This window comes from Euprymna scolopes, chromosome 19 (assembly GCF_053919585.1).
Source record: "Euprymna scolopes isolate OS-2025 chromosome 19, ASM5391958v1, whole genome shotgun sequence".
NCBI classification, from domain to species: Eukaryota; Metazoa; Mollusca; class Cephalopoda; order Sepiida; family Sepiolidae; genus Euprymna; species Euprymna scolopes.
The window spans coordinates 75,777,787-75,803,402 of NC_136500.1; the positions used below are offsets into that span (position 1 = coordinate 75,777,787).

Genomic DNA, 25,616 nt, shown 5'->3' on the forward strand with positions numbered 1-25,616 from the left:
ACATCTCAAAAATTCAAAGACATAACTTGGGGTGAGGGGCGCTTTAATTTATGTTATTACTAGAAAAGGGATAGGACAAAAAAGGAGAAAAGGCGAGAGAAAAGAAAAAAGGCGAGAGAACAGGGGGGGGGGGAAAGAAAAAAAAAAAGAGAAAAAAAAAAGAGAAAAAAAAAAAAAGAGTTTTTCAGTGGCAAACATTTCTTCTCCATAATTCCTACTTACATAAAATGTCATAGGAAAAAATGATTCCGTTAAACAGGAAATTAAACGAATAGCTTAATGTAATATATTCTATGAGCCATTTTGTTGTGTTCCATCTGTGATGATATTTGATTGGATTCCAGAAATGAAACAGCTATTAAAAGATCTGGTCACCATAGAAAACTGGCACCAGAATGGATGAGGATGGATTTGTTGCCATGTCAAGAATGATGAGAACATAAAATGGTTGATGCATCTATACAAGTGAAATCATCAAAACTTTCCCTCAGCAGAACAGGGCGGCCAATAATCGTTGTCAGCACAATAATTTAGTAAGATTCTTCACGAGCAAATGAATAAAGAAATCAATAAATCAGGTAAAATTGGAAAGATTTACCAAAGTTAATAGACATTCATAATCATAATTCTGTTTTTATTTACGGAAATCAATAACATCATCAAAGTTATTAAGTGGATAACTGACGACTTTGGTGTGCCAAGTTCAAATTCAATCAGTTCCACAGCATCACTTTCACTTGTGGATGGCAATTTTTATGTGAACCTTCCCATATTTACCCAATATCTTTCTAGAAAGAATTAACTAGAAATATATCTGGGAAACCAATGCCAATGATAGGATCATCCGATTCCTACAAATTGAATGAATGACTTAGCAAAATATGAACCCCGCCCCCATATCCCTCCTGAAAGATTACCAATAACAGAATCAAGCCAACCAACACAGTTGTATCATGTTGATTCATAGGAATTTATTTTATCAATGAAATATGGGTGCATAATTTAGATGCACACATTAAAGAATTTCTTTCAATGTTAAAAGATGTTTGGATAAAGGCTGTGCAATCTCTATATCATACCTCTCCTTTTGCTTGAGAAAATACAGACCGATTGGAAACAATGCCGGGGTAAGCAGAGAAAGACTTATTTGTAGGTTTCCTTCTCTGACAATAGTTGCCTAACCAAAGCTTAAGTGTCTAGTCTACTCTACTATATAATGTATAGCTTGAAGAAAGATACAGCATACCCTGTTGATTCGTACGATCTCACGTTACTGTCATTAACAAGTGAAATGCTGTTCAAGCAAAGTAATGGCTTGATAAGTTTATTCAAACTTTGTGTCAGAAATGACAATTAAGAGATGACATGTCGACTTTAAACACGGTTATACAGACACAAATGATGCTGAATGTTCAGGTTACCCAAATTTAGCAGCTGTCCCGGAAAACATGATTCACAAACTCGCGATCATAAACCTAAGTTGCGTGAGATAGCAGAGGAGTTAAAGATATCAAACGTCAGTATATATTAACCATTTTGCACAAACATTTGCCAATGAGAAATTAAGTACAAGTGGGTCATTTGCTCAAAGACAACTCCTTCAACACAACAAATAGGAATTTGTGTTAATGTGACAATAGATGAAACTCACTCCAAAGTCAAAAGTGTCAGTCAGCTGAGTGGATAGCAGCAGATGAAAGTCATTCAAAACAACCAAAGAGGAAAAATTTTGTACTCCGAGATGCACAAGGTATTTTATTCATAGATAACCTTGAGTTCTTACTGATTTACTTATTTTCACCCCGAACAAGGCATAATACCACTTGGACATCAGAGACTACTAGTTGGAATCATGTCTTACAGGGGACTGAGGGGAGGATGAGCAGCAAGATGTTTGTTCACACTACATTTAAACTTCTGAATTCCCAAATTTAGCAGTGCAAGGGAAGAATCTATTAGAATAGGATTTCCAGCATCTAGGGATCTCTACAGTGAAGGGTGGGATTTTGCTGTTTGTCGGGGGAGGGTTTGAACGTTGAGGCAGTACAAGTGTGATGTATACATATTTGCAATGCACATACATACATATATATATATATATATATATATATATATATATATATATAGTTATGAGATAACTTTATAAATATTAATTCTTTAATATTTATAATACACTTTAATTTTACCATCTTGGATCATTTTGGTAAATTTAATTGTAATTTTTATTTTATATATATATATATATATATATATATATATATATATATATATATATATATATATTTTTCTAAAGACATCATTCTCGCATAAGTAAAAAAGATAAGACTTTTAACTTCTATATTATCCAAATGCATAATATAGAAGTATATATTGAGGTGATATGAGAAAAATAATTGTATAGTTTCTAATGTTAAATATTATTTCGAATTCAAATTTTTCTTATTTTTCTCATGTAAACTCAAGAAATGCATGATTAAAATATGTAAACACTGCTTAAATACTATCCATCATAGCTGCCTTGTAGAAATTTCATATCGAACTTAACGGCCTTGAGATTCTTAACCAAAAAGATGAATAGAGTCAAACCGAAACGGAAAATGAACAGAGAGGAAATTGAAAACTTGGAAATTGAAAACTTGAATCAAAAATAAAATCTGAAGCCACATTTCGGTTGATAATATTAAAAATAAAAGTTGTTTAATTTATTGTTTTTTATTACACAATAAGCGTTTATAAATAAATCATTTTTTATACTGTTTTTCAAAGTGTGGCTTTTATTTTTGATTCAAGTTTTCAATTTCCAGGTTCTCAATTTTGGCTTGGTTTATTTTTCGTTTGTGCGTCTTATCTAGGCCATGAAGTTAAAATTTGTTTTATTGGAAACTTTGAACTATCCTACAAATTCAACACGTTAGACTACTGTTCTCTTCAATGGCCACCTTCAAGACTATCATTCAAGACCCGTGATTGTCCACTGCAAGGCTTATCAAAAAGTAAAAACAAACAGCACCAAATTAAATCTTTAGATATTTCTATCCTTGTCACACTGTCCAACTTATGACTGATGGCTGGGCACGGTAGGCATGTTTTTTATGACGTTTGATATTCTTATTTTTGGACGTTCAAATTTGAAAACAATTGCTACAAGCATTTTGTATATATTTCAATTTCATTCCATGGCTAATCCAAAAACGGATAGTACTTTTTTGGTTAACTATTATGTGTTAAGTAATTAATGTTCAAGATCTGTAATAGTTTGGCCATATTTTCCAAGTTACTTTTATTTATCTTTGTGTTATAGCTTTAAAGTTTTCCCAGTAAAAAGTTGATTGGGAACAAATTTGTGTTTTTCAATGAATAATGTTTATTCAATGTTAGTATTCATCATTCACCAGCTTCCTGTTGATCTTTGAACCAGTTAGCCTAAACAGAGAGGACGGCAAAAGGCCTGGTGGCCTGACAGTGTTTTCATTAACAAACAGCATATCACTAATATTAGAGTTTTGATCGTGTCAGTGGAGGATGTAAGGAGACTTCATTCTGGTATACAACATCAATAGGAATGTAAATATACCTTTGGATTATTTTTTTTACTCCAGCATCAAATCTTGGTCACCATGGTATCTGCAAAAGATACACCATTGTCACTTTCCACTCAATAGAAGAAAGGCATCATCCTCTGCTTATGTTTCTGCTCCGTGGAACAACCTGCCAGAGGAGATTGTGACAACCATATCCAGGTTTAAAGTGACCTTGGATTCAGTTGTATGTGGATGCAAGTAACTTCCACCTGTTTCTTTACATGGCTTGTTGCACTTTGCTTTGTTTTTTTTACAAATAAATTTGATTTGATTGCATATAACCAAGACTACTATCTAAATAAGCCAATTCTATAAAAATGTTAATAGCCACAAATCAAGAAATTGTCTGAATTAAATTTTCAGCAATAAATCTGTTTTATAAAAATTAAGTTTTCAAATTTCAATCTTAAAGATTTTTACTGGAATTGAAATTTGACAGAATTTAAATTCTTTACAGTAATGCTTTTTTTTATGTTGTCAATGCTAAAAGCAACATTTTTCTTTTTATTTCTGATGAAATTTTGATGAAGGGAAGGTAAAATTTATGAGGCCTACAGAATGTTGTTGAAACCATTCTTTTCAAGAAAGTATATTGGTTGGTAGACTATACATATCTTACATCCACCTGCTAGAGATTCAGTCACGATAACAACCATACCATCTCAACAGATTACAGAATGTGAAGACACATAGAAAAGTAGTAATACTTTGTATACAGTATCTTTATTTTTCAGACAATAAGAATTTAGATTTTACTTTTGAAAAATTACAATGTTTTTTTGTTTTTTTAACTCTTTTTAATGTCTTAATTTTTTAAACTAGAGCTTAATCAGACAAATTTTAACATTTTTCTTTTTAAATAGCTCAGTCTTGATTGAACTTTATAAAAACACTAACAGTTCTGTTTTTGCTAATTTATCACTGACAAATTACTTAATAAATCCTAAGCCCAACTAATAAAACAATTTTTAGGCAAAAATGCAACTTCATCAACAGTCTCATTGATTCAAACACTTCTCTAACAATCCAATCTTTTTTTTTTTTTGTAGAACATTGTCTTTGGTTTCAAAATGCACTTTAATTTCTGTTATCACTTTTCATTGGAGCCAACTTTCTTTTCAAACATTTTTTGAGCTCTGCAAATGGGCAGTAATCACCGAGGACCAGATCTGGAAAAACAATCTTAAGTGCAATTCATGTAGCTTTGTCATTGTTCTGATTGACTTGTAACAGAGTGCACGGTCTTGGTGAAAGAACACTTTCCTTTATTTGTGACTTTTTGTAGCAATTTCTTTCTTCATATGCACCAATAATGCTACATAATATTTGCTATAGATAGTTCTTCATCATTCTAATAGGTCGCGCATTATCGATACAACTCCAGCTTCATTGCCACATCCCTATACCTATTTTACAAGAACTGTAATAAAATGTGCTCTGATGAACTCGTAGAACTTGTGCCCCTTAACTGTTGACCAATCTAACAAGCAACAAAATCCCACCTGTCGAGGTCCCTAGATGCAAGAAAGCCTTTTACTCTTATAGTTTCTTCCCTCAGACTGCTGACTTTATAATTCCTTCCATTTCCTGCCTCCCTGACTGTACAAACCTGTACAAATATAATGTAAACAGACATTTCTCTCATCTCTTTACATAGTCCCCTATAGATATAATCCCAAATAGTAGCCCATTATCTCAAAGTGGCAGTATGACTTATTTTGCATTGAACATGAATAATAATAAAAAAAAAAAAAAAAAAAAAATATCAGTTTATGAATTTGGAATGCAATCAAAATAAAAGTGATTGTGACCCAATGTGTCACAGGTATTTGTGCTTTCTAGCCTTTATCAAGAATTTTTATCAATTTTTTTTTTTTTTCCACTTCTGTGTGTGCGTGTATATTCACATATGTGATTCATAAGAAATTACTTCATTTTAGTTATAAGTTGAAATAGAAATTAAAAAAAAAAAAAAAAAAAATTTGAAATGCTCAGGAATTCAGTGCTTTAAACAAGAATGCACAGGCACCAGGTGTGCTTTGAGGGATTTAAGAATATAGATTTGCCGACTAAACTAACTAATGTAATTTTACTTACACCCAATCAATGCTGACTACATTCTTCAGGCCCCAACCAAAAAGTGGAATATTATTGAATGCAAAAATAAAAAAAGAATTAGGGTATTATGCCCTCTAACGAAAAAAAAAAAAAAAAAATACATTTAAATTTTTTGCGGTTGAAATACTAAAAAAAAAAAAAAAAAAAAAAATCTAAAAAATAAATAAAAACACTGAATGAAGAAGATTTTTTAAAAGTTTAATATTTTTAATTTTAATAACAGCTTGCCAAAACTAGATGATACTGCTAAAACAAACTATGCATTTCAGGGGGGGAAAAAAAAAAAAAAATTTCTAGTTTACCATCCATAGCAAAACAGGTTATGTCCCTTTGTTTAGATTTTTATCCTAAAAATTCAGTTTTAACATTTTATTTACTGTCTCCCCCAAAATGGTAGTGTGACACCAGGTCGTTTATATGTGGATGACTTCCAGCTCCAAGTGAGGAAGGGAAGGTATTCTAGATAGGAATAAATATTGCCTCACTATAGAATAATCTCTTCTCATTTATTTCATTTTGATCATAATCTGAAAGCCAGGAAAAATGTTACTTAATTGCTTTTAACAGATGAAAGTGGCAATTAAAAAAATAAACTCTGAAAATATTTTTTGCTGATAGTTAAAGTGAGGATTATGTGAAAATAAAAAAAAAATCTGAAAAATAAAATCTATTAACTTACCGATTGTGGGATCATATTCTTCTACAAAACTAGAAAAAGAAATAAGACAAATATTTAGATGACAATGAAAGTTAAAATATACATCATTGTATTAAACACGAGTTGTCAAAGCAAATGATATAGCAAAATAGATATTTATCAAGTCACAATGAAATCTAAATGCTTCAAAATCAAATGTAATTTACAAGGAAAATTCTAAAAACAACAAAAAAGTGAGATCAAAGAAAAATGATCAACTTGTTGGCAGCTTCTAAGTTTTGAATTTGGAAACTGACAAATTCTAAGCAAAAAATTATTAAAAATTAGAAAAATAAAATGAAATAGAAAGTTATTAAGCAGGGTTAAAATAATAATGAAAAATATGATAAAGTATTCATATGTAATAAAGAGAACTTATATAAATATTAGAATATCGAAATTCTAGATAAATACTAGAAATAAAAAATAAAAATTTAGATGCTGACCTCCTTAATCATGCTCAATTATTCCCCCTTAAAAATCGGATTGCCTTCTTTTAGGAACTATTGCTTTAGAAATGTTTTAAATAAAATCCTCAAAAAGTCATTGAAAAGAAATTTTCAACAAAACAGCAAACTCGTTAAACATGAAAACAAACTGTGTAGCTCCAGATTAAATTAATACAATTTCAATTCATCACACAAGAGTTAGCAGCATAGGAAAAGTTAGATTTCCATTAAACATCCTATTTTTAAAATCAATTCAAGAATATAATATTTCTATTTTGTTAACTGAAATCTGTCTTCAAACAGAGGAAGGTAGTTATGTTTTTAATGTATGAAAATTGAACTAGACTTTACTGGTGGTAAATGGTGAGACTATGGAAAAAAGCAGGTGTAGTAAAGCCAATGTAGCTACTGCTATTTATAATATTCTGATTGTTCCTTCCTTAGTCTGTACATTACGCTTTGGAAAAGCATAAATATAATTTTTGAAGGGAAAACTGCTTAAGAAAGAAAGAAAAAAAATCTAGCAACCCTGGCCAAGAGGATCATTGTTGTAATGTGAGAAAGGAACTCTTAGTAATTCTGATGTGCAGCAGTTCTTCACCGAAGAACGCAGTAAGCAAAATGTTACATAAAACAAGGAACATTCAAAATAAACAGAACAATTAAAAAAAAGAAATCTGTCTACCAAGAGGTGCTGGACTGAAAGCATAAATTAAAGATTGTCTCTTACAATGTGATTTTATTATTTGCATTGAATTCTGTAGCACAATGACTTTAGGAGTATTAGTACTTATTAATTTATCTCATTTTGAACAGTTCAATATTTAAAATATAATGGACACTTTGCATAGAAATGTTAATAAACTCATTTTCTGTTTGCTATTCTTTTCTGTAAAAAAATTTATTGCGCTATCCAGAAAAAATATCAGCTTTATCAAAACTTATTAGTTGATCAAATACATTTCTCATTCCATGGAATTTCCACGGGTCCTGCTAGTTATTATAAAAGTTGCATTCTTCTTTATATGCTAGGTATTGTTTTACTAATTTCATGCATGATGTTATTTATTTTTAGTTCCTAGGTTTTAAAAACCATAGCTTCTCACACACACACACACACACACACACACAGACACACAGTGTTGAGGCGATTAATCAGAATTGGAAAAATTTGTATTGATTTTCCGATGCCAAAATGATTCTTTTGTCTTTTTTTTTTATTTGCTTTTTTTAAAGCTAAATCTTTAATTGCTGGTAATAATGATAAAATAAATATTTGTTGGTTTTAAACCACCAGTGAAGCTAAAATCGGGAGATCATCCTCTACAAGTATATTTTTATGTTTAAGAAAATATTTGCACATTTAACATGTGTGTTTTTACGGTAATCAGAGAAAAATACAACTATATAGTTAAATATTTAGAGATTTATAAAGAATCAGAATCGGTAATTGTATTGGAATCGTCCCATCACTAATATATATATATATATATATATATCAAATTAGTTCCTGAATACAATATATATTTAGTTGAGAACCATTGTTTTAGAGCTCCTTTAGAATCTTCCATTTTCTTTGCATAAATATTTACATTTCATTATTCCATATACAAGATTTTAAAACTGATCATAAAAAACATAACACTAGATTTTTTAGTCTTTTAAAAAACATGCAAAAGTTATAGCTTATTTACTAAAAATGAGCACGTTTTACCAAACTTCTACAGTAAATGTGGTATTGTGGTGACTAATCCTTAACAGTGCATCGAACAGATACCATAATATTTAGTTTGACTTAGAAGGTATGGCCACATTAATAACAATGATTAATACAAAATTTTAGCCTTATTGTCCTTGTAGTTTCTGAGAAAAGTGGAGTATTGTGGGTGACTAATCCCTATTAATTCCTAACTGTGCATTGAACACATACCATAATACTTAGTAGCACCTTATAATAAAAAAGGGCCATACAAAATTTCAGCCAGACTGCCCCAGTAGTTTCTAAAAAAAAAAAAAAAAAAAAAAAAATTGGAACAGGCATACAAACTAAGAGAAATATAATATAAACAAGTTGTTTGAGACCAAAAACTCTACAAGAATGTTGATTCCACATGTGCATAATACCATTTAAAAGAATAGAAATGGAAATAGAAGTTTTAAGCATTTTTGTATTTCATTCAATTTCTGATCAATTTGATAATCTGTCCAAACTATGAAAACATTTTGAACTTAAGGATAAGGAAGAATTTATCTTGAATTATTGAACTAATGTTTGTATAATCCCTCCCCCTCCCAAAAAAGCAACTCATTTTCCTTAAACACAAAACACAAAATGCAAACAATATTTGTCTGCAAGATTGCCGTAAAAAAAAAAAAAAAAAAAAAAAAAAAAAAAAAATATTTTATAAGATTTATTCAAACATGGGTCAGTTTGTCGTATTCGGATGACCGTTATCATCTTGAGTGTAATTCACACAACGTTTCGTCCAATGTAACTTCCAACTTTCTTCAGGCGTATCTTGCTGCACTTGGGAATGTTTCTGTTGGACTTTTCTTTTTTTTTTTTACAGTGATCACCACTTATCAAGGCCCGGAAGCCACTCAGGGATAAGGGTTATTGCAAGTACATTATGTTAGTGTGGAGATTTGATGAAGTGTTTACTTATGGGGGCAGTTCATTAAGAATTTGTTAACGTTGGACTTGAACACATCCAAGTTGTAGTCTGGTGGGAAGCAGGCAAAAGGAACAGAGTTCCACAGGCGTGCAGTTCTAAGAAAGAAGCTTTGTTCATGGAATCCGCGTTTTGATTTAGGCACAGATATAGAGTGGGGGAAATTTTTCACAGTGGATTCAGCTAGACGGGTGTTTTTCGTGAAAGATTGGCGAGGGGAGACCAGAGATTGGAGTTCAGACGAGCACCTGCCATGAAAATAACAATAAAACAAGGATAGGCTCGCAACGTCTCTTCTGTGGGAGAGAGGTTGCAGGGTAGAGAAAAGGGCATCCCCCACTAAGCCACAAAGTCTATTTTGTACTCTGTCAAGGCAGGATAGGTTGTTTTTAGAAGCTCCTGCCCAAATATGGCAACAGTATTCCATCCTTGGACGTACTTGGCTTTTATATAGATAGAGAATTGCATCAGTAGTGAGATATCTTCTGGAGCGGTAGAAGGATCCCACCATCTTTCCAGCGACCTTGGCAACAGACTTGATGTACATGTTCCATTTCAGATCAGGAGTAAAGGTCAAACCCAGAAGCTTGTCAAAACACGGGGCCTCACCCAGACGAGAGCCATCCATCACAATTGATGCCAGATGGGGATCAGAGCGTTGATGTAAGGATAGGAGCTTGGTTTTGGATGCATTAAAGGTAACCAGCCACATCTTCCCCACTGAACCACGCGCTCGAGATCAGAGGAGAGAGAATCAGAGAGAACTTTGTCATTTACAGCCTTTGATGTGTTGCCGTAGATGGTCATGTCATCAGCATAGATGTCAACGAATGATTTAAGTATGTGTTTAGGGAGGTCATTGATGTAGATCAGGAAGAGAGGTGGGCCCAGGATTGACCCCTGAGGGACTCCAGCATTTATATTGCAGGCCTCTGATTTTTGTCCATCTACCACTACTCTTATGAGCCTATCGGAGAGAAATGATTTAATGATTGAGAAAACATTTCCAGTTATACCGTAGCTGGAAATCTTGTGAAGTAGACCCTTATGCCATACCTTGTCGAAGGCCTTTGATATGTCAAGAGCAATTGTCCTAGAAAGGAAGCCTTTGTCAAGAGATTCACTAATCCTGTGGGATATAACCGTCAGCACATCTGCGGTAGATCTTGCAGAGCGGAAACCATATTGTGTGTCACTAAGAAGGTTATTCCTGCTGAGGTGGTTGACTATTTCTCTATTTAATATGGATTCCAGTAACTTACTCATAACACACAGGAGACTTATTGGTCTGTACTGAGAGGGAGATGACTTATCACCTGAATTCTTAAATACAGGGCAAACTGATGAGGTCTTCCAGGGAGTCGGAAAGCACTTCTCCTTAAGGCAGCGCTTAAATAGTTTCGTAAGTATGGGAGCAAGTTCTGGTTGAAGCTTTTTTTAACCCTATAATTGGGATGTCATCAGGGCCAGTTGCTTTACTGGAATCTAGGTTCTTGATTAGCTTGGCGACCTCATGCACAGATATTTGTATGTTACCTAACTTGTTCTGTGTTATAGGAGGAAATATGGGGAGTTGATTGCCGTCACATAGGGTAGAATTAGCTGCAAAGTTCTTTGCAAATAGTTTGGCCTTGTCTGACGCTGACAAGATGACCTCTGGTCCATTGATAATGGTTGGGATAGAACGCACACTTCTGTTCAGGATCCTATTTGTTATTTGCCAAAACTGGTGGGAACCAAGCCGCTGATCAGCTACCTTGGATTTAACAGACTGGGCATATAGCTCTCTTGCATTTTTTATTACTCTTTTACAGTGGTTGCTGGCAGTCCTGAAAGCAGCTTTAGTCTCAGTGCATCTGTAATCTGTATTGAATTCAAGTTTGGCAAAAAGATTCCAGAGTTTAAGAAAATACACCTGAAGATCAACAGAAACATTGTGTGTATTAACACTCAAGATGAGAACAGTAGCCTAAAAAATCCAAATAATCAATCTTCGTCTATTCAAGCTATTATGGTTGTCCAAAAGTTTTATTTTAGTGATACCATTGGAGCACAGGGTAAAGCAGGTGCTAGTGTGATTGCAAGAGTTAGGAGTGGATGGAGTAAACTCAGGGAACTTCTGTCATTAATAACCAGCAGAGCGTTACCAAAGTTGATCAAGGGAGTGTCTATCAGGCAGGTGCAAAATTGAGGAAATGTGTTTCATGGAGAAAAAAAAAATATATGAGAATGATATGATTGGTGCGTAATGTGAGTCTTAAAGATATGCTTAGATTTGATGACCTCAGAGGAAGGTATGTGCAAAAGAGTAGACTTGGACGGTATGCTAACATTGGAAAAAAAACAGAATAAAGTTCTTGGATTAGTAGATATAGAACAATTGAGGTAATAGTGTCAGTTCACAGGGGGAAGGCAAAGAAAAGCATGAGAGGAAGTGACATGAATGAAGCGGAGGCAAAGGATTAATAAAAACCTGGTCAGAGATAAGTTAGTTTGGAAGTGAATTCCTAAAAGTCATTCAACACATGCTAGGATGTAAAATGGCTATTGAAATAACGATGATATTAGGTTTGGTATTTATGACTGCATATACACCCTTGATTTCTTTTAATATTTTGGATGAATGAAATATGAGGATGCAAGCGTTAGTCTTTTATTCTCTTTGTGAAGTATTATTTTCTTTGAACTCCTTTTCGATGTATAGTTCTCAGCTTTTTTTTTTTTTTTTTTGCAACATCTTTTGATATTTGTATTATTTAGATCATTTGGCCTACTATTCTCACCCTGGCTGTTATATTCGTAATGTTTCAAACGTTATAGGTGTTTCTTTTCAAACTTAGAATCTTCCATTTAAACTGAAACTTGCATGGAATTTTGAACTAACCCTTCATTTAATTATTCTTAAATTGTTCTCATTTCATCACTGCAAGATAGACGTGTTATGTTTTATAATTATTATGAATGAATTATAATGAAATTATTATTATGAAAAGGGTTGGTCAAATGGAAGAATGACTGCTGGATGTGAGGTCAGAAATTAACCGTGAGTTAACAGAAGTGGCAAAACCATACAACTTCTGGGAGAAAAAAGATGGTTATCTTTTTTAGCTAACTTAAACAAGTGGACATGAAACGTGGCGATTCTCTAAAGAGCCTCAGTGTAGGTAGGGGGAGTTTGTGTACAACATAACAAGACAAGCTATTCATCTGTTTGTCTATCCATAAGTCTATCTCGTTTTCTGAAGGACAGCCAACACTTAAAGTCTCCAGATCCCAGTTTGTGAATGCTCCCAGTTGTGTGTACTGTATGATTAGCAAAGATGGTGATTAATCTGATTTCCGTAAGGTAAATAATTCTGACTTTATCATTCAAAATGAATTGTCTGTGTGTTCCATAGCAAAAGCTGTTAGCTGAATTAAAGAATGATTGATGGAAGGTAGATTAGAATTTAACCTTAGTTAATGCAAGTGACAAAACCATATGACTTCCAGATGAAAAAAGATTTTCCTGTTTTTGGCTAACAACTTAAGCAAGTAAACACAAAACGTAGCTTTTCTCCAAAGAGCTCTAGTGAGGATAGAGAGATAACCATACACAACGTAGTTGTGGGCGTCTCTCTCTCACACTCCAGTAACTTGTCACTTGAAAGTGTTGATTATATCTCTGGTTTTCTACGACTTTCTACTTAATAAATTTATATATAAAGCCAATTGCAACTTTCATGTAAATATTTGAAATAGGATTTAAAATGGATGGAGACCGTTACATTACGATTGAAACTTTACCCACCCTCTCCACACACTATGTCCTAAAATTTCGAACTGAACCTTTTTAATCATTCTTAGATTCTTTTCATTGCATCATGTCCAAATAAAAGTGTTGATTAGAACTGATCGTTACTTAAAATCAGTAATGGTTAGGCCATGAGCACAATTATAATACGAATCTGGAGAACTTTAACATAAGCTTGCCTAGATGTGCAAGAGTTACTCTTGGAGAAACAAATGGCTTCCTCTGCAAAGGAGCACAAACTTGTTGTAAAGCCTCAGCTGGCCGATCTTGGATCTTAGATAGGAATATAGTTTGGTTTGAAGTATTTGGGGCAAGAGTGGAAGGTAGTTTTTATTGACAAGTTATATGTAGCTTAAGTTTGAAAATCGGCTTTCTAACTTCATTATTAGAAAGAGTAACATGGGTTTTCTCTGAAAGAAGAGGGTCTTTACAGGCTTACCACTTGCAGCAAGGTTATACATATCAGTTCACGGTGGGTGGGTAGGGGTGGTGCAGTCCCTTACCCTCCTGAGGGACATTTTCAAAGGATACAAAAATAGCTGTGCAAATGGACGCATTATCCAGTAAGAGCGCCTCGTTTGGCAATAAACCATCCTTGCTATCCAAAAAGAAAAGGTAGTATATGGGTGTAAGGCCTACTAAGAATCAAACCATACCTCATTTGGACAAAAGGGTCCCGTAGTGAGGCAGACCCCAGAATCAGAATGTGCTAGGGTTCTGAAAATTGGTAGGATTAGATATAGAAAGTGGGCAAAAATGCTGGGAAGGAAGAATTTAAAAGTGGAGCAGACATATTGTTTAATTGTGGCCTTGTGCATTTAGCATCATGTTCCAGAATGTTCATAGAATGGAAATGAATTATATAAAAGATTAAGTGCTTATCTAGAACTCCTATATAAAAAAAAAAAAAAAAAAAAAAAAAAAAAAAAACTAATAAAAATCTATGATGTACTTACACATGGTGAAACGAAAATATCATACTCAAAAAAATTAAGTTGATCAAGTAGTTTTATTGTTATAAAGAAAATTTTTAAACAATTAATGGGAATTTGTAGGCATTACAACATAAATCTTGCAAGATGAATTATTGAGTTATCTCATTTTTTAAGATTGTTTTTAAAATGGCGGACAAGACTTTTGGAATATATTTTTGTTTAGTCATTACATACAGCATACAGATTTTTATTTTTGTTTTTTAAAATTCTAGACAAATAAAATTTATTCTCACAGGTTAAGAATTATGCATAAATTAATAAAAATTGTTTCTTTTATGTTAAAAAAAATAAAAAAGATCAAATCAACTTACTGATTCTGTATCAGCTGTATGGTCAAGGCACTCTTCCCAACACCACCCGCTGGAAGGAAAAGAAAATTTGAATTAATACATCTTACAACAGTGAAAAATATATAGAAACCGTATTTTGTGGAAACTTAGTATTAAAAAATATGTACATATAATACATAGGAAGTAAGAAATGAACCTTGAGTTTATTTTCGCCAGCCAAATAACTCTTGCTTTTCTTATTTTGTCTTTTAGTTCTCACATTTCATGAGCAATATTTTTAACAAAAGGTGGAAGAATTGCTGTTTTCTAGGTCAGAAACTATCCATATAATGCTTATTGGCTTGTTTTTTGATCTTAAAGTGATATTGTTTTAGTTCCTTACATGAGGTGGATTCATGCCTTGTCTGGAGCAATATCCATCTTTTATCATAAAAAGTAAAAAAAGAAAACTAGTTTGTTAAATTTTAATAGCTAGAAAATTTATTTATCTATTAAATTCAAAGTTTATTAAAAAAAATGAGGAAGAAAAATTAACAAAGTCTTCTGGTAAATCTATCATGTATATATCCACTATCTAATATATAAAGTTATGCAGACTTTTTTTTAACATTATAGCTTACAAGCTCAAAATTTCATTCAGTTTCACCATAATTAATTGCCAGAGATTTGGCAATATTCTTAATTTTTTTTTTCCATTGAAAATTTGCTTAATTCCAATATTCTATTTTTGTTTAGCAATTTTAAGAGATGGTACCTTATATTTCCCTACACAAATCAGTACTGTAACAACTACTCTTCAAAAGCCGGACATATTTTTCATATGGAAGCCATCTTGGTTCTTTGCAGTAAATAGAAATAACATTAAAAAAAATATAGAATTAGTTTCTAGAAAATATATAGATTATATATAAAAAAATTAATAAATAATCTGTTTCTTTAATAAAAAAAAAATCATATAAACCCAAAATAGCACGATAGAAAAATGATAAAGGTTTGATTAATTTGTGTTTTGATTAAAAAAATAGTTTTCCTAATCCAAAATAAATGAATTTTGAGTACTTGTAATAAGTAAAAAAATGCAACTATGATTATTAAAGCACTTTTTTCTTTTTAAAACATGACCTAATGCTTTCAGTAAAATAAAATATTTCTGACTTTTTTTTTTAATAATAATAATGTTGAAATTTAAATCCAGCAATTTTTTTAGGAGTCAGACCCTCACCAACCCCAAATTGTATACTTGGTTCCTCCTGAATTCTTCTCTCAACAATGACACAGAGCAAAAGATAAATTGTATGGGGAGGAATTATATCAGTATAATCTTCACTAATAAAACTAGACAATTCCTGAAAATTCCTGTAGTTATTTACAGGATTTGGAAGGTTATCCTCATGTATGTTCACATTTCGACATTTTCTTGCTTTCGTCAGGTGCTTTTATCTGAGCCGGTAACCTTCCAAAAATTTCAAATGATCCTTCATTTGATCCATGACTAGAGGCTGCTCTCATCACATATTCTATGTCTGTTCATTTTTAAGAGGCTCTTCTGAAAAGTAGACATCACCAATTTAAATACATTTTTCGACGGCCTGATGAGAAATTCATCCATAAGTTGATGCCTTCAAATGCAGCCGCTGGCTGGAAAGATGCAGAGCTATGGATTGCAATGATGAAGATAGGCATGGAGTTGACTGTTATATTTTTGATATTCTTTGCTGGAACTGGAAATGGCCGAAGTATGCCGAAAACTCAGTTGCTGCTGCTGGACGTGGGTCACTTTAACACACAACGCAGTGAAGTCATTTGAAGCCATCTCAACCCATCTTGGGTGAATGATGTTACAAATAGAAAGAAGTAACCTTAAAGTTTCTTCACCAGGGATTGAACTCTTAATCTCCAGGTAGAAATGCATTGTAAAATATGTGTTCAGTAGAACAATTTGAGGTGATCTTTCATTGGTATAAACTTGAGTGGTGGGTATGTAAATTTCATTCTTTGTTTAGCTTCTGTTGCTTTATAGCTAATATGAAGAAAAATAGTTGTGAAATTTTGTAGAAAAAAAAGATGCTACTTAATGTTTGCATGAGAAAGAGTAAAAAACGTTTAATTTATTTACATGCAAACCCCAAATATATTTATTCAAAAACTGATGCCATATTTGGAGGAAAACAAAAATCGAAGTAAAGGAAATTTTATAAACAAGAACCCAAGTTTGCCCAGCTGGGTAAACTTGGGTCCTTGTACAGGAAAAATATCCAGTAAATAAAACGTTGTTTAGTAAATCATTATTTTTTTTGCATTTCCATACACCAAACATGGATATAAATATCACTAAAACATCCGCTGGGTCATAAGCTTCATTTCAGTACCTAACGCCTGTGTGGGTTGCCTGTAGGCTGAGATAAACCGCATCACACACGCACAGACAGAAGGAAAATTTATAAGATTGGGGTGGGGTAGTGAAAGGAGCAGGTGAAGTGGAAGGAAAGCGAAAGGGGCAGGTGAAGTGGAGGGAAAGCGAAAGGGGCAGGTGAAGTGGAGGGAAAGCGAAAGGGGCAGGTGAAGTGGAGGGAAAGCGAAAGGGGCAGGTGAAGTGGAGGGAAAGCGAAAGGGGCAGGTGAAGTGGAGGGAATGAAAGGGGGTAAAAAACGACAGGGAGAGGAGGAAAGAGGGAAATGGGAGGTGAATGAAAGTGGAAAGAAAGCAAACTTAATTGTTGTAGATACAATGAATTGTTGGATTTTTTTTTCTTAATTTTTAAGTTCATTTTTCAATCAAAAAGTATATATACCCTAATTCTGGTACAAGCGATTACAAACAAGACAATTTGTTAATAACATCAATTAAGAATTTCTAAACTATTCACTTTATTTGATCAGTGGGGTTACTATCTTTAAGAGTATATCTGAGAAAATTGACCACATCCTGTCTACTCATCCTTCGGCTAACATTCACATTTATGGTGACTTCAATGTGCATAATGTAGAATGGCTGACCCACTTAAATAAGACAGATGATGAGGGGAGGTTCTGTCATGATTTTGCCATTGCCTATGACCTCACTCAGATTGTTAACGAACCCATCCGTGTGCCCGATTCTACCGGTCAGTATGCAAGACTTCTAGACCTTTTTCTCACAATTTCTCCTGAGCTATGTTCATGTTCCGTTCTATCTTCTCTAGGATCCTCCGACCACTCCTTTGTATCAGTTAAGATAAAAATGAAATGTAATAAGTCCTCAGATGTACCTCTCCATCGTACCGTATATCGATACTCTATGGCTGACTGGGATAGCTTCCGTACATTTATATCTGATCTACCTCTGCATTCTATGTTTAAAAAGGACCTGACCAAATGGTTAATTGTAGGCATAGACCGATTCATACCATCCAAAAAATTCCAGCAAAAACCTAATACCCAGCCATGGTTCTCCGCAGAATGTTCTGCTGCCATCGTGCACAGAAATCACTTTTTCCATAGCTACCAACATAATAGATGTACTGAGACTAAGGCTGCTTTCAGGACTGCCAGCAACCACTGTAAAAGAGTAATAAAAAATGCAAGAGAGCTATATGCTCAGTCCGTTAAATCCAAAGTAGCTGATCAGCGGTTTGGTTCCTACCAGTTTTGGCAAATAGCAAACAGGATCCTGAACAGAAGCGTGCGTTCTATCCCAACCATCATTAATGGACCTGAGGTAATCTCGTCAGCATCAGACAAGGCCAAACTCTTTGCCAAGAACTTTGCAGCTAATTCTACCCTATGCGATGAAGGCCATCAACTCCCAGTATTTCCTCCTATAACAGACAACACGCTATGCAACATACAAATATCTGTGCATGAGGTCGCCAAGCTAATCAAGAACCTTGATTCCAGTAAAGCAACTGGCCCTTACAGCATTCCAGTTATAGTGCTGAAAAAGCTCCAACCAGCTCCTCATCAGTATGCCCTGTATTTAAGAACTCAGGCGAAAAGTCATCTCCCTCTCAGTACAGACCAATAAGTCTCCTGCGTGTCATGAGTAAGTTACTGGAATCCATATTAAATAAAGTAGTTAACCACCTCAGCAGAAACAACCTTCTTAGTGACATGCAATATGGTGTTTGCTCCACAAGATCTACAGCAGATATGCTAACAGTTATATCTCATAGGATTAGTGAATCTCTTGACAAAAGCTTCCTTTCTAGGGCAATTGTTTGACATACTGAAAGCCTTCGATAAGGTATGGCACAAGATTTCCAGCTACGGTATAACTGGAGATGTTTTCTCAATTATTAAATCATTTCTCTCCGATAGGTTCATAAGAGTAATGGTTGACAGGCAGAAATCAGAGGCCCACACTATTAATGCTGGAGTCCCTCAGAGGTCCATCCTGAGCCCAATTCTCTTCCTGATCTACATCAATGATCTCCCAAAACACGTACTTAAATCCTTCGTTGACATCTATGCTGATGACATGACCATCTATGGCAACACATCAAAGGCCGTAAATGACAAAGTTCTCTGATTCTCTCTCCTCTGATCTTGAGCGCGTGGTACAGTGGGGGAAGAGGTGGCTGGTTACTTTTAATGCATCCAAAACCAAGCTTCTATCTTTACATCATCAACGCTCTGATCCCCATCTGGCAACAATTGAAATGGATGGCTCTTGTCTTGGGGAGGCTCCATGTTTTGACAAGCTTCTGGGTTTGACCTTTACTCCTGATCTGAAATGGAACACATACAGCAAGTCGGTGGCCAAGGTCGCTGGGAAAATGGTGGGATCCTTCTCTAGAAGATCTCTCACTACTGATGCAATTCTCTATCTGTATAAAAGCCAAGTACATCCAAAGACAGAGTACTGCTGCCACATCTGGTCAGGAGCTGCTAAAAGCAGCCTATCCTGCCTTGACAGAGTACAAAATAGACTTCGTGGCTTAGTTGAGAATGCTCTTTTCTCTTCCCTGCAACCTCTCTCCCACAGAAGAGACGTTGCGAGCCTGTCTTTGTTTTATCGTTATTTCCATGGCAAGTGCTCATCTGAGCTCCAATCTCTGCCCCCCCCTCGCCAATCTTTCATGAAAAATATCTGTCTAGCTGAAACTACTGTTATTATTTTTCCCCACTCTTTATCTGTGCCTAAATCCAAACATAGATTCCATGAACAGAGCTTCTTTCTTAGAAGTGCACGACTGTGGAACTCTCTTCTGTTTGACCGTTTCCCACCCGACTACAACTTGGATGTCTTTAAGTCCAACATAAACAAATTCCTGACAAACCGCCCCCTTAAGACACTATCAAATCTCCAATACTAATGATTACTATGATACTATCCCATTGATTACTGTACACACAATAACCCTTATCCCCAAGTGGCTTCCGGGCCTTGATAAGTGGTAACCTCTATGTATATAAAAAAAAAAAAAAAAAGATAAATTTTATAAACACCATTATTGATTCTTCTGGTTGCTTTGGTAGCAATATTACCAAAGCACGTTAAGAATTACATTAATTTTTTCTAGAGACATCTCTAAGAAGGTCAAGTTCAGCCAAATTAGTTTCATTACACTGCGACACTGGAACTTGTTTAAAGCTGTTTGAACATGTATGAACGTGTATTGCAAGAAGTTAGGCATAAAGACAGATTATCTTGATAAATAGAGCAGTGAAAACAGAAAAAGGTAATGCTTTCATGGCTGCAAAAAAATTACTTTAATCTTTCAATAAGAAACACTTATTAAAAAAAAATGTTGGATATATCTGCAAAAAAATCTAAAATTAGAAATGAATTTGATAAAATTGAAGATAAAAAAAGACCTATACTAAGATCAAAAAATTTTCCAAAAAATTCAATGGCGGCATTCATTTCGTACCAAGGATTTTTCCAGTAATATTGTGGGGTCTGCAATTGTGGCAGACATTTATAAATTGAAAATTATAGAAATTAAAGGAAAAAAATTAAATTGTAGCATGGAATTCAGGGATGGGAGCAGAGATACACAGGACTCCTCATTTATTACCGGTGAGAGTTGAAGATGTGTGGGAGAGAATATGCTATAATGTGAGTTTAAAAGACAAAATCTGATGACCTCATGAAAAGACTGAATTGGGACAGTATAGAGAGATGTGTGCAAAACAGACGACTTTGATGGTATGACCACCTTGAAAGAATGGATTAGTTGAGGTAGTAGGTTCAGTGCCCATGGAAAACATGAGAAAGAGATAAGGATGAACTTGAAAGAGAGATGAATGAAGACCAGACTAGAATTATCTATCGCTCTCCCACATCGTGATGTGACGCGGTTTGTAAAGTGAGATTCGAAAAACCAGCCCCCTGGAGAATGAGGACTCTGGCTTGCAAAAAAAAAAAAAAGTTTGGTAGTCCTGTCGGCATTCCCCAGTAGAGCCACCTCAGGCGATTAGCAATAAATTAACCTCGACTCAAAGGGAGAAGGCAAAACCTGGGGAGGTGGACCTCCTAGAACTGCACAGGACCAGCAACATACCGCAATCAACAGGAAAAAACCATTTAAAAAATGATCTAAACTGTTGGCTTTGGTGCAGAGGGGAGAAAAAAATATCGCTAGCTAAGATCAAGCTGGAGTTTAGTTTCGAAGTTGATTACTAAAATAATCGTCCAACACATGTCAGCATCTAAAACTGATGCTAAACCAAATATGATGACAGCTGTACCCTACTATGTACATCACTTTTAGTTTCAGTCACGATTAATGAATTTCTATAGACTCCGATTCCATAGCTCCATCTTCACGCATCAATTAGTTGTTTTATGTCCTGATATTTTGTACAGATTACCGAATATAAAAGACATTATTGTCTAATTTAGGCACCTATTTTTTTTATTTTTTATTTTATCTTACAGTTGTGGAAGGGCAAACTAAGGAAAATCTATGCTCTACTTAACAAAATCAAAAAGCATATTTTTCTCGCGTTGAAAACTTAATTCTACTCGAAGATGATGAAAGCCAGATTGCAGAGGAGCACAAAACGAGCATTGTAACAGGCAAGTGTATTGATATAAAGAAATAAAAGGATAAGTTTAGACAATTTTCTCAAAGTTTACAAAAGCCATCTTTCATTTCAGACTTTAGAAACGCAAACTTTAATTTGTACGGTTCTAACTATTCTCAACATTTCGGTAACCTTCAGGTGCTGCTTACCAAACTTTGAAATCTGTGTGAAATTTCGAACTGAAGTTTTTAATTTTATCTCTAACGAAAGATTGCTCTCATTTTGTCAACCATAACCGGATGGAGGTTTTGAAGAATTTTTAATTGTACCTGCATCATCACCTGTACCTAAGATTGAACCTTAAACCTCTGCAAAGACACATGGTACAACAGATAAAAGTGCTAATTAATAATTAGATCCTCAGTACAGGGCCATACTAATTACAGAATTATTTTAGATTTCTATTCAGTTAAGGATGACTGAACGAGGGCAACCTACTCCATGGTTTAAATAAAGGGTTCCATTTGAAGTTCCGTACAGATTCCAGAGTTCGACAAAATGCACCTGAAGAAGGTTGGAGGTTACACTGGTTGAAACGTTGTGAGAATATCTGAAACAAGAACAGCCGCTCAAATCATCTGAATAATAAAAAGATGTCCAAGCATTTCTATAAGAAGTTCTGTGAGTTGATCAGTCACACATAAGTTCAAAATGGCATTTTTAACATTAAGTGTTTAGATTGAATTCTTGTTAGTTTAAAATAGACAGAAAGAGAACTACTGTTCTCATCTTGGATGTTATTCGCAGGTTTCAGTTGATATAACCTCCGACCTTCTTTAGGTACGCCTTGTCAAACTGAAATCTATAAAATTACTTCAGACTTCTACCCGGTCATGGCTGATGGAATGAAAGCAGGCTATCTCCATGGATTAAATAAAGGGTTCCGTTCAAAGTTCTGTACAGATTCACAAATTTGATGAGATTGTGAGAATAAGCTCTAAGATGAGAACAGTAGTCCAAATAATACAAATTATCAATTCTTATCTAAAATTCTGAAATTTGCATCACACACACACACACACACACACACACACATAATATATATATATATATATATATATATATATATATATATATATGTATGTATGTGTATGTATGTTGGGATAATTAATCAGAATAAGTATTGGAAAAATTTGTGTCTATTTGTCGATGCCAAAAACGATTCCTTTAATTATTTTGTTTAAAACAAAAACTTCCACTGCTGGTAGTAATAATAAAATAACAAATATTTATCGATTTTAAACTATCAGTAAAATCTATAGTTCACCTCCCATCCCGTGTATATTTATGTTTGATAAAATATCTTCACATTTAACGTGTTTTTACGGTTTTACGGTCATGGGGGAGGGGGTAGTAACTTTATAGTTAAATACTTAAGATATTTATAAAGAATTGGGACCAGGAATTTAGTATGGAATTGGTAAAAATTTTGAAATCGTCCCATCACTAATATATATATATATATATATATATATATATATATATATATATAGATAGAGAGAGAGAGAGAGAGAGAGAGAGAGAGAGAATGTGATGTGTATATATGTATATCACACACACACACACACACATATATATATATATATATAAAAATACAAGATTGACCTGAATTTTAAAACCTACAAACTAAAACGCTTTTAACCCAATAACCGTGAATAGGTATTGTGAGATTAAATGTATTTCTATGAGAAAGAATAGCAGCTTGTTTTTTTTTTTCTCAATATGATGTAGCCACTGAAATAATGTCAACAAGTGTTTTAGGCCAAAGGCAAGAGATTAAGAACAAGTAAAAAAAAGAAAGAAAAAGCTTTCTAAGAAAAGACCTTTTCAAGTTTATCAGTGTATGCTTAAAGCTATAGAAGGAGAATACAAGGTGAATTTTCTTCAAGTTATCGCAGAAGGCACAGCTTTATGTGAACACCTTTGTACTGTCATTAGTTTAAATCAGTTGTCGCCGACTGGTGGTCCATTTATCACTAGCGGTTTGTGAAAAAGTTTTGGTCTCACAGAAACATCAACAAATATACCAGACAAAGAAATTTTTTTAAAAATTAGTTAATAAATCTAGTTTTCCAAATCTGCCTAAACAATAATCGTCCAGATTGAAGTAAAAAAAACAAAAAACAAACAAAAACAACATTTTTTAAATTTTAAATGAACTCATTTGTCATTCTTTCTAGTAAAGTAATTAATCCTAATTTTTTCAATCTTTCTTTGTAACTCTTTTACTCGTATTACATTTCTCATTCTTTCGACAAAATTTAGCTCCTGCAAAAAAGAGAACTAGATTAAGACAAAAATTAAAATTGTCTCAGTCTAGAAGGACATTGAGCGACTCCAGTGAATATGTTTAATAGTTAATATTTCATTTATAAGCTCAAAGCTGATTGGTGCAGGCACACAGCTTACCTCTCAGCTTGCCCAATCATACGTCATGTTTCAAGCAAGTTGAGCACGTGATGAAGTAAATAAAAAAGGCTGAACTGAAACATTTTCTCTTTTCCCTCTCTTCCGTACTTGAAACCAGAACCAACAGCACACATGAAACAATGCCCCATTGAAGGCCTGTTGGCACTAAAAAAATTACTAAAAACCCATCACAACTTAACGAATACACACATAGCATTTAAACATTTTTTCAATTTCTTTATAACTAGCATTTCAGCCCGGCGTTGCCCGGGTGTTTGGAGGTATGTGTTCGTTGAGCAATAAAAAAAAAAAAAAAAAGTTGTAGTAGGAAGGCAGGCTCAGACCTGTACCGTGAAGGAGGAAAAGAACAGGGAAAAAACGTGACATCTTGCTGTTATGACCACCGCCAAACTGGAAGTGACGTAGGTTTAAATTAAGGCTAGACAATCGAAAAGAGGGGATGACTTTCGAAAATATTGGTGAAAAAAGCGACCCCTCCCTGTAGTTGAGGGTGAAGAAATCAATGTTTTTAGCCAATTTTTCAGTATTTGTCGTCTGAAGGGCCGAGCTTCAAAACGATACTGATCTTGTGAAAATCCGTCGCCTCTGTTGAAAGTTTTAGGCAAACATGCAAACATACATACATACATTTATATATTTGTAGCTCAAATTTTTTACCCAAACCGATTAAAAAGCTTGCCCTATCTCTGAATACCCTTTATGTAAAATTTCAAATGTGTAGACTAGAAATTGTCTGAGTAATTTGGTAGAGACCGCAGAGGTCAATTTTTTTTTTTTTTAAACTTTGATCCCTATTATGACTCCTTAACATTTATTGTTTTTGCGCTCAAATTAAGTTATTAAGTTAGATCCATGTCTAAGGAACCTATATCTAAAATTTCAACTGTTTATACCCAAAATTGGTGGAGGAGTTTGGTAGAGTTTTTAAAGGTCAAATCGTTGAACTTTGACCCCTTAATAGCCAAATTTCTGGCCGAAAACGGATTACAAAAATTTTCTCAAATCTCACTATCCTGTATATCAAATTTCGAGTCTGTAGACTGAAAATTGACAGTTATTGTGTAGGGAAATGTAGACAGACACACACACTTTCATATAGATAATATAAAAAAGCAATAAACACTCTTTAATAACTTAATGAAGAAAATACAATTCATATAATTGAATAAAGTTTTGATACAATATTTCAGATCCATGTGACGTCAGACTCAACTAAAGACTCCTTTGCTCTATAAGAACTTAATATTCATGAACATTCTGTTCCTCCTATTTCTGTAATCCTCTGTTCCTAAACACATTAAATGTCTTGTGTAAATGTATGCCTCTCAGTCTTTGATTTTAATTCTTTTCATGTAACATATAGCCCTCCAAACTGATAATTACTTAAGACGTCTCTGATCCTCAATAAAAAAAAAAAAAAAAAAAAAAAAATGGAGATTTTATAAGTGGTAACCCCCAAAATGACCTCCATAACTTCTCTACTGAGCACAGAATAAACTAAATGTAGGATCAGAAAGGATACTACACAGATTCCAGCATATACAGCATAATTACGTTGACACCAATCCCCGTTAGATCACT

General features: G+C 33.9%; 1 protein-coding gene across 6 annotated transcripts in view; it reads right to left on the bottom strand.

Moving 5' to 3' along the window:
• The window catches only part of LOC145239760 (GTPase KRas-like), a 195,053-nt gene that overhangs the window by 60,402 nt on the left and 109,035 nt on the right, over positions 1–25,616 (bottom strand). For all 6 annotated transcript variants that reach the window (XM_080103190.1, XM_080103187.1, XM_080103189.1 and 3 more), the window contains exons 3-4: positions 14,617–14,665; positions 6,379–6,407 (exon numbers count right to left, since the gene is read on the bottom strand). In XM_080103190.1, coding sequence (XP_079959316.1) covers positions 6,379–6,407; positions 14,617–14,665 — 78 coding nt within the window. The remainder of the gene's footprint in view (positions 1–6,378; positions 6,408–14,616; positions 14,666–25,616) is intronic.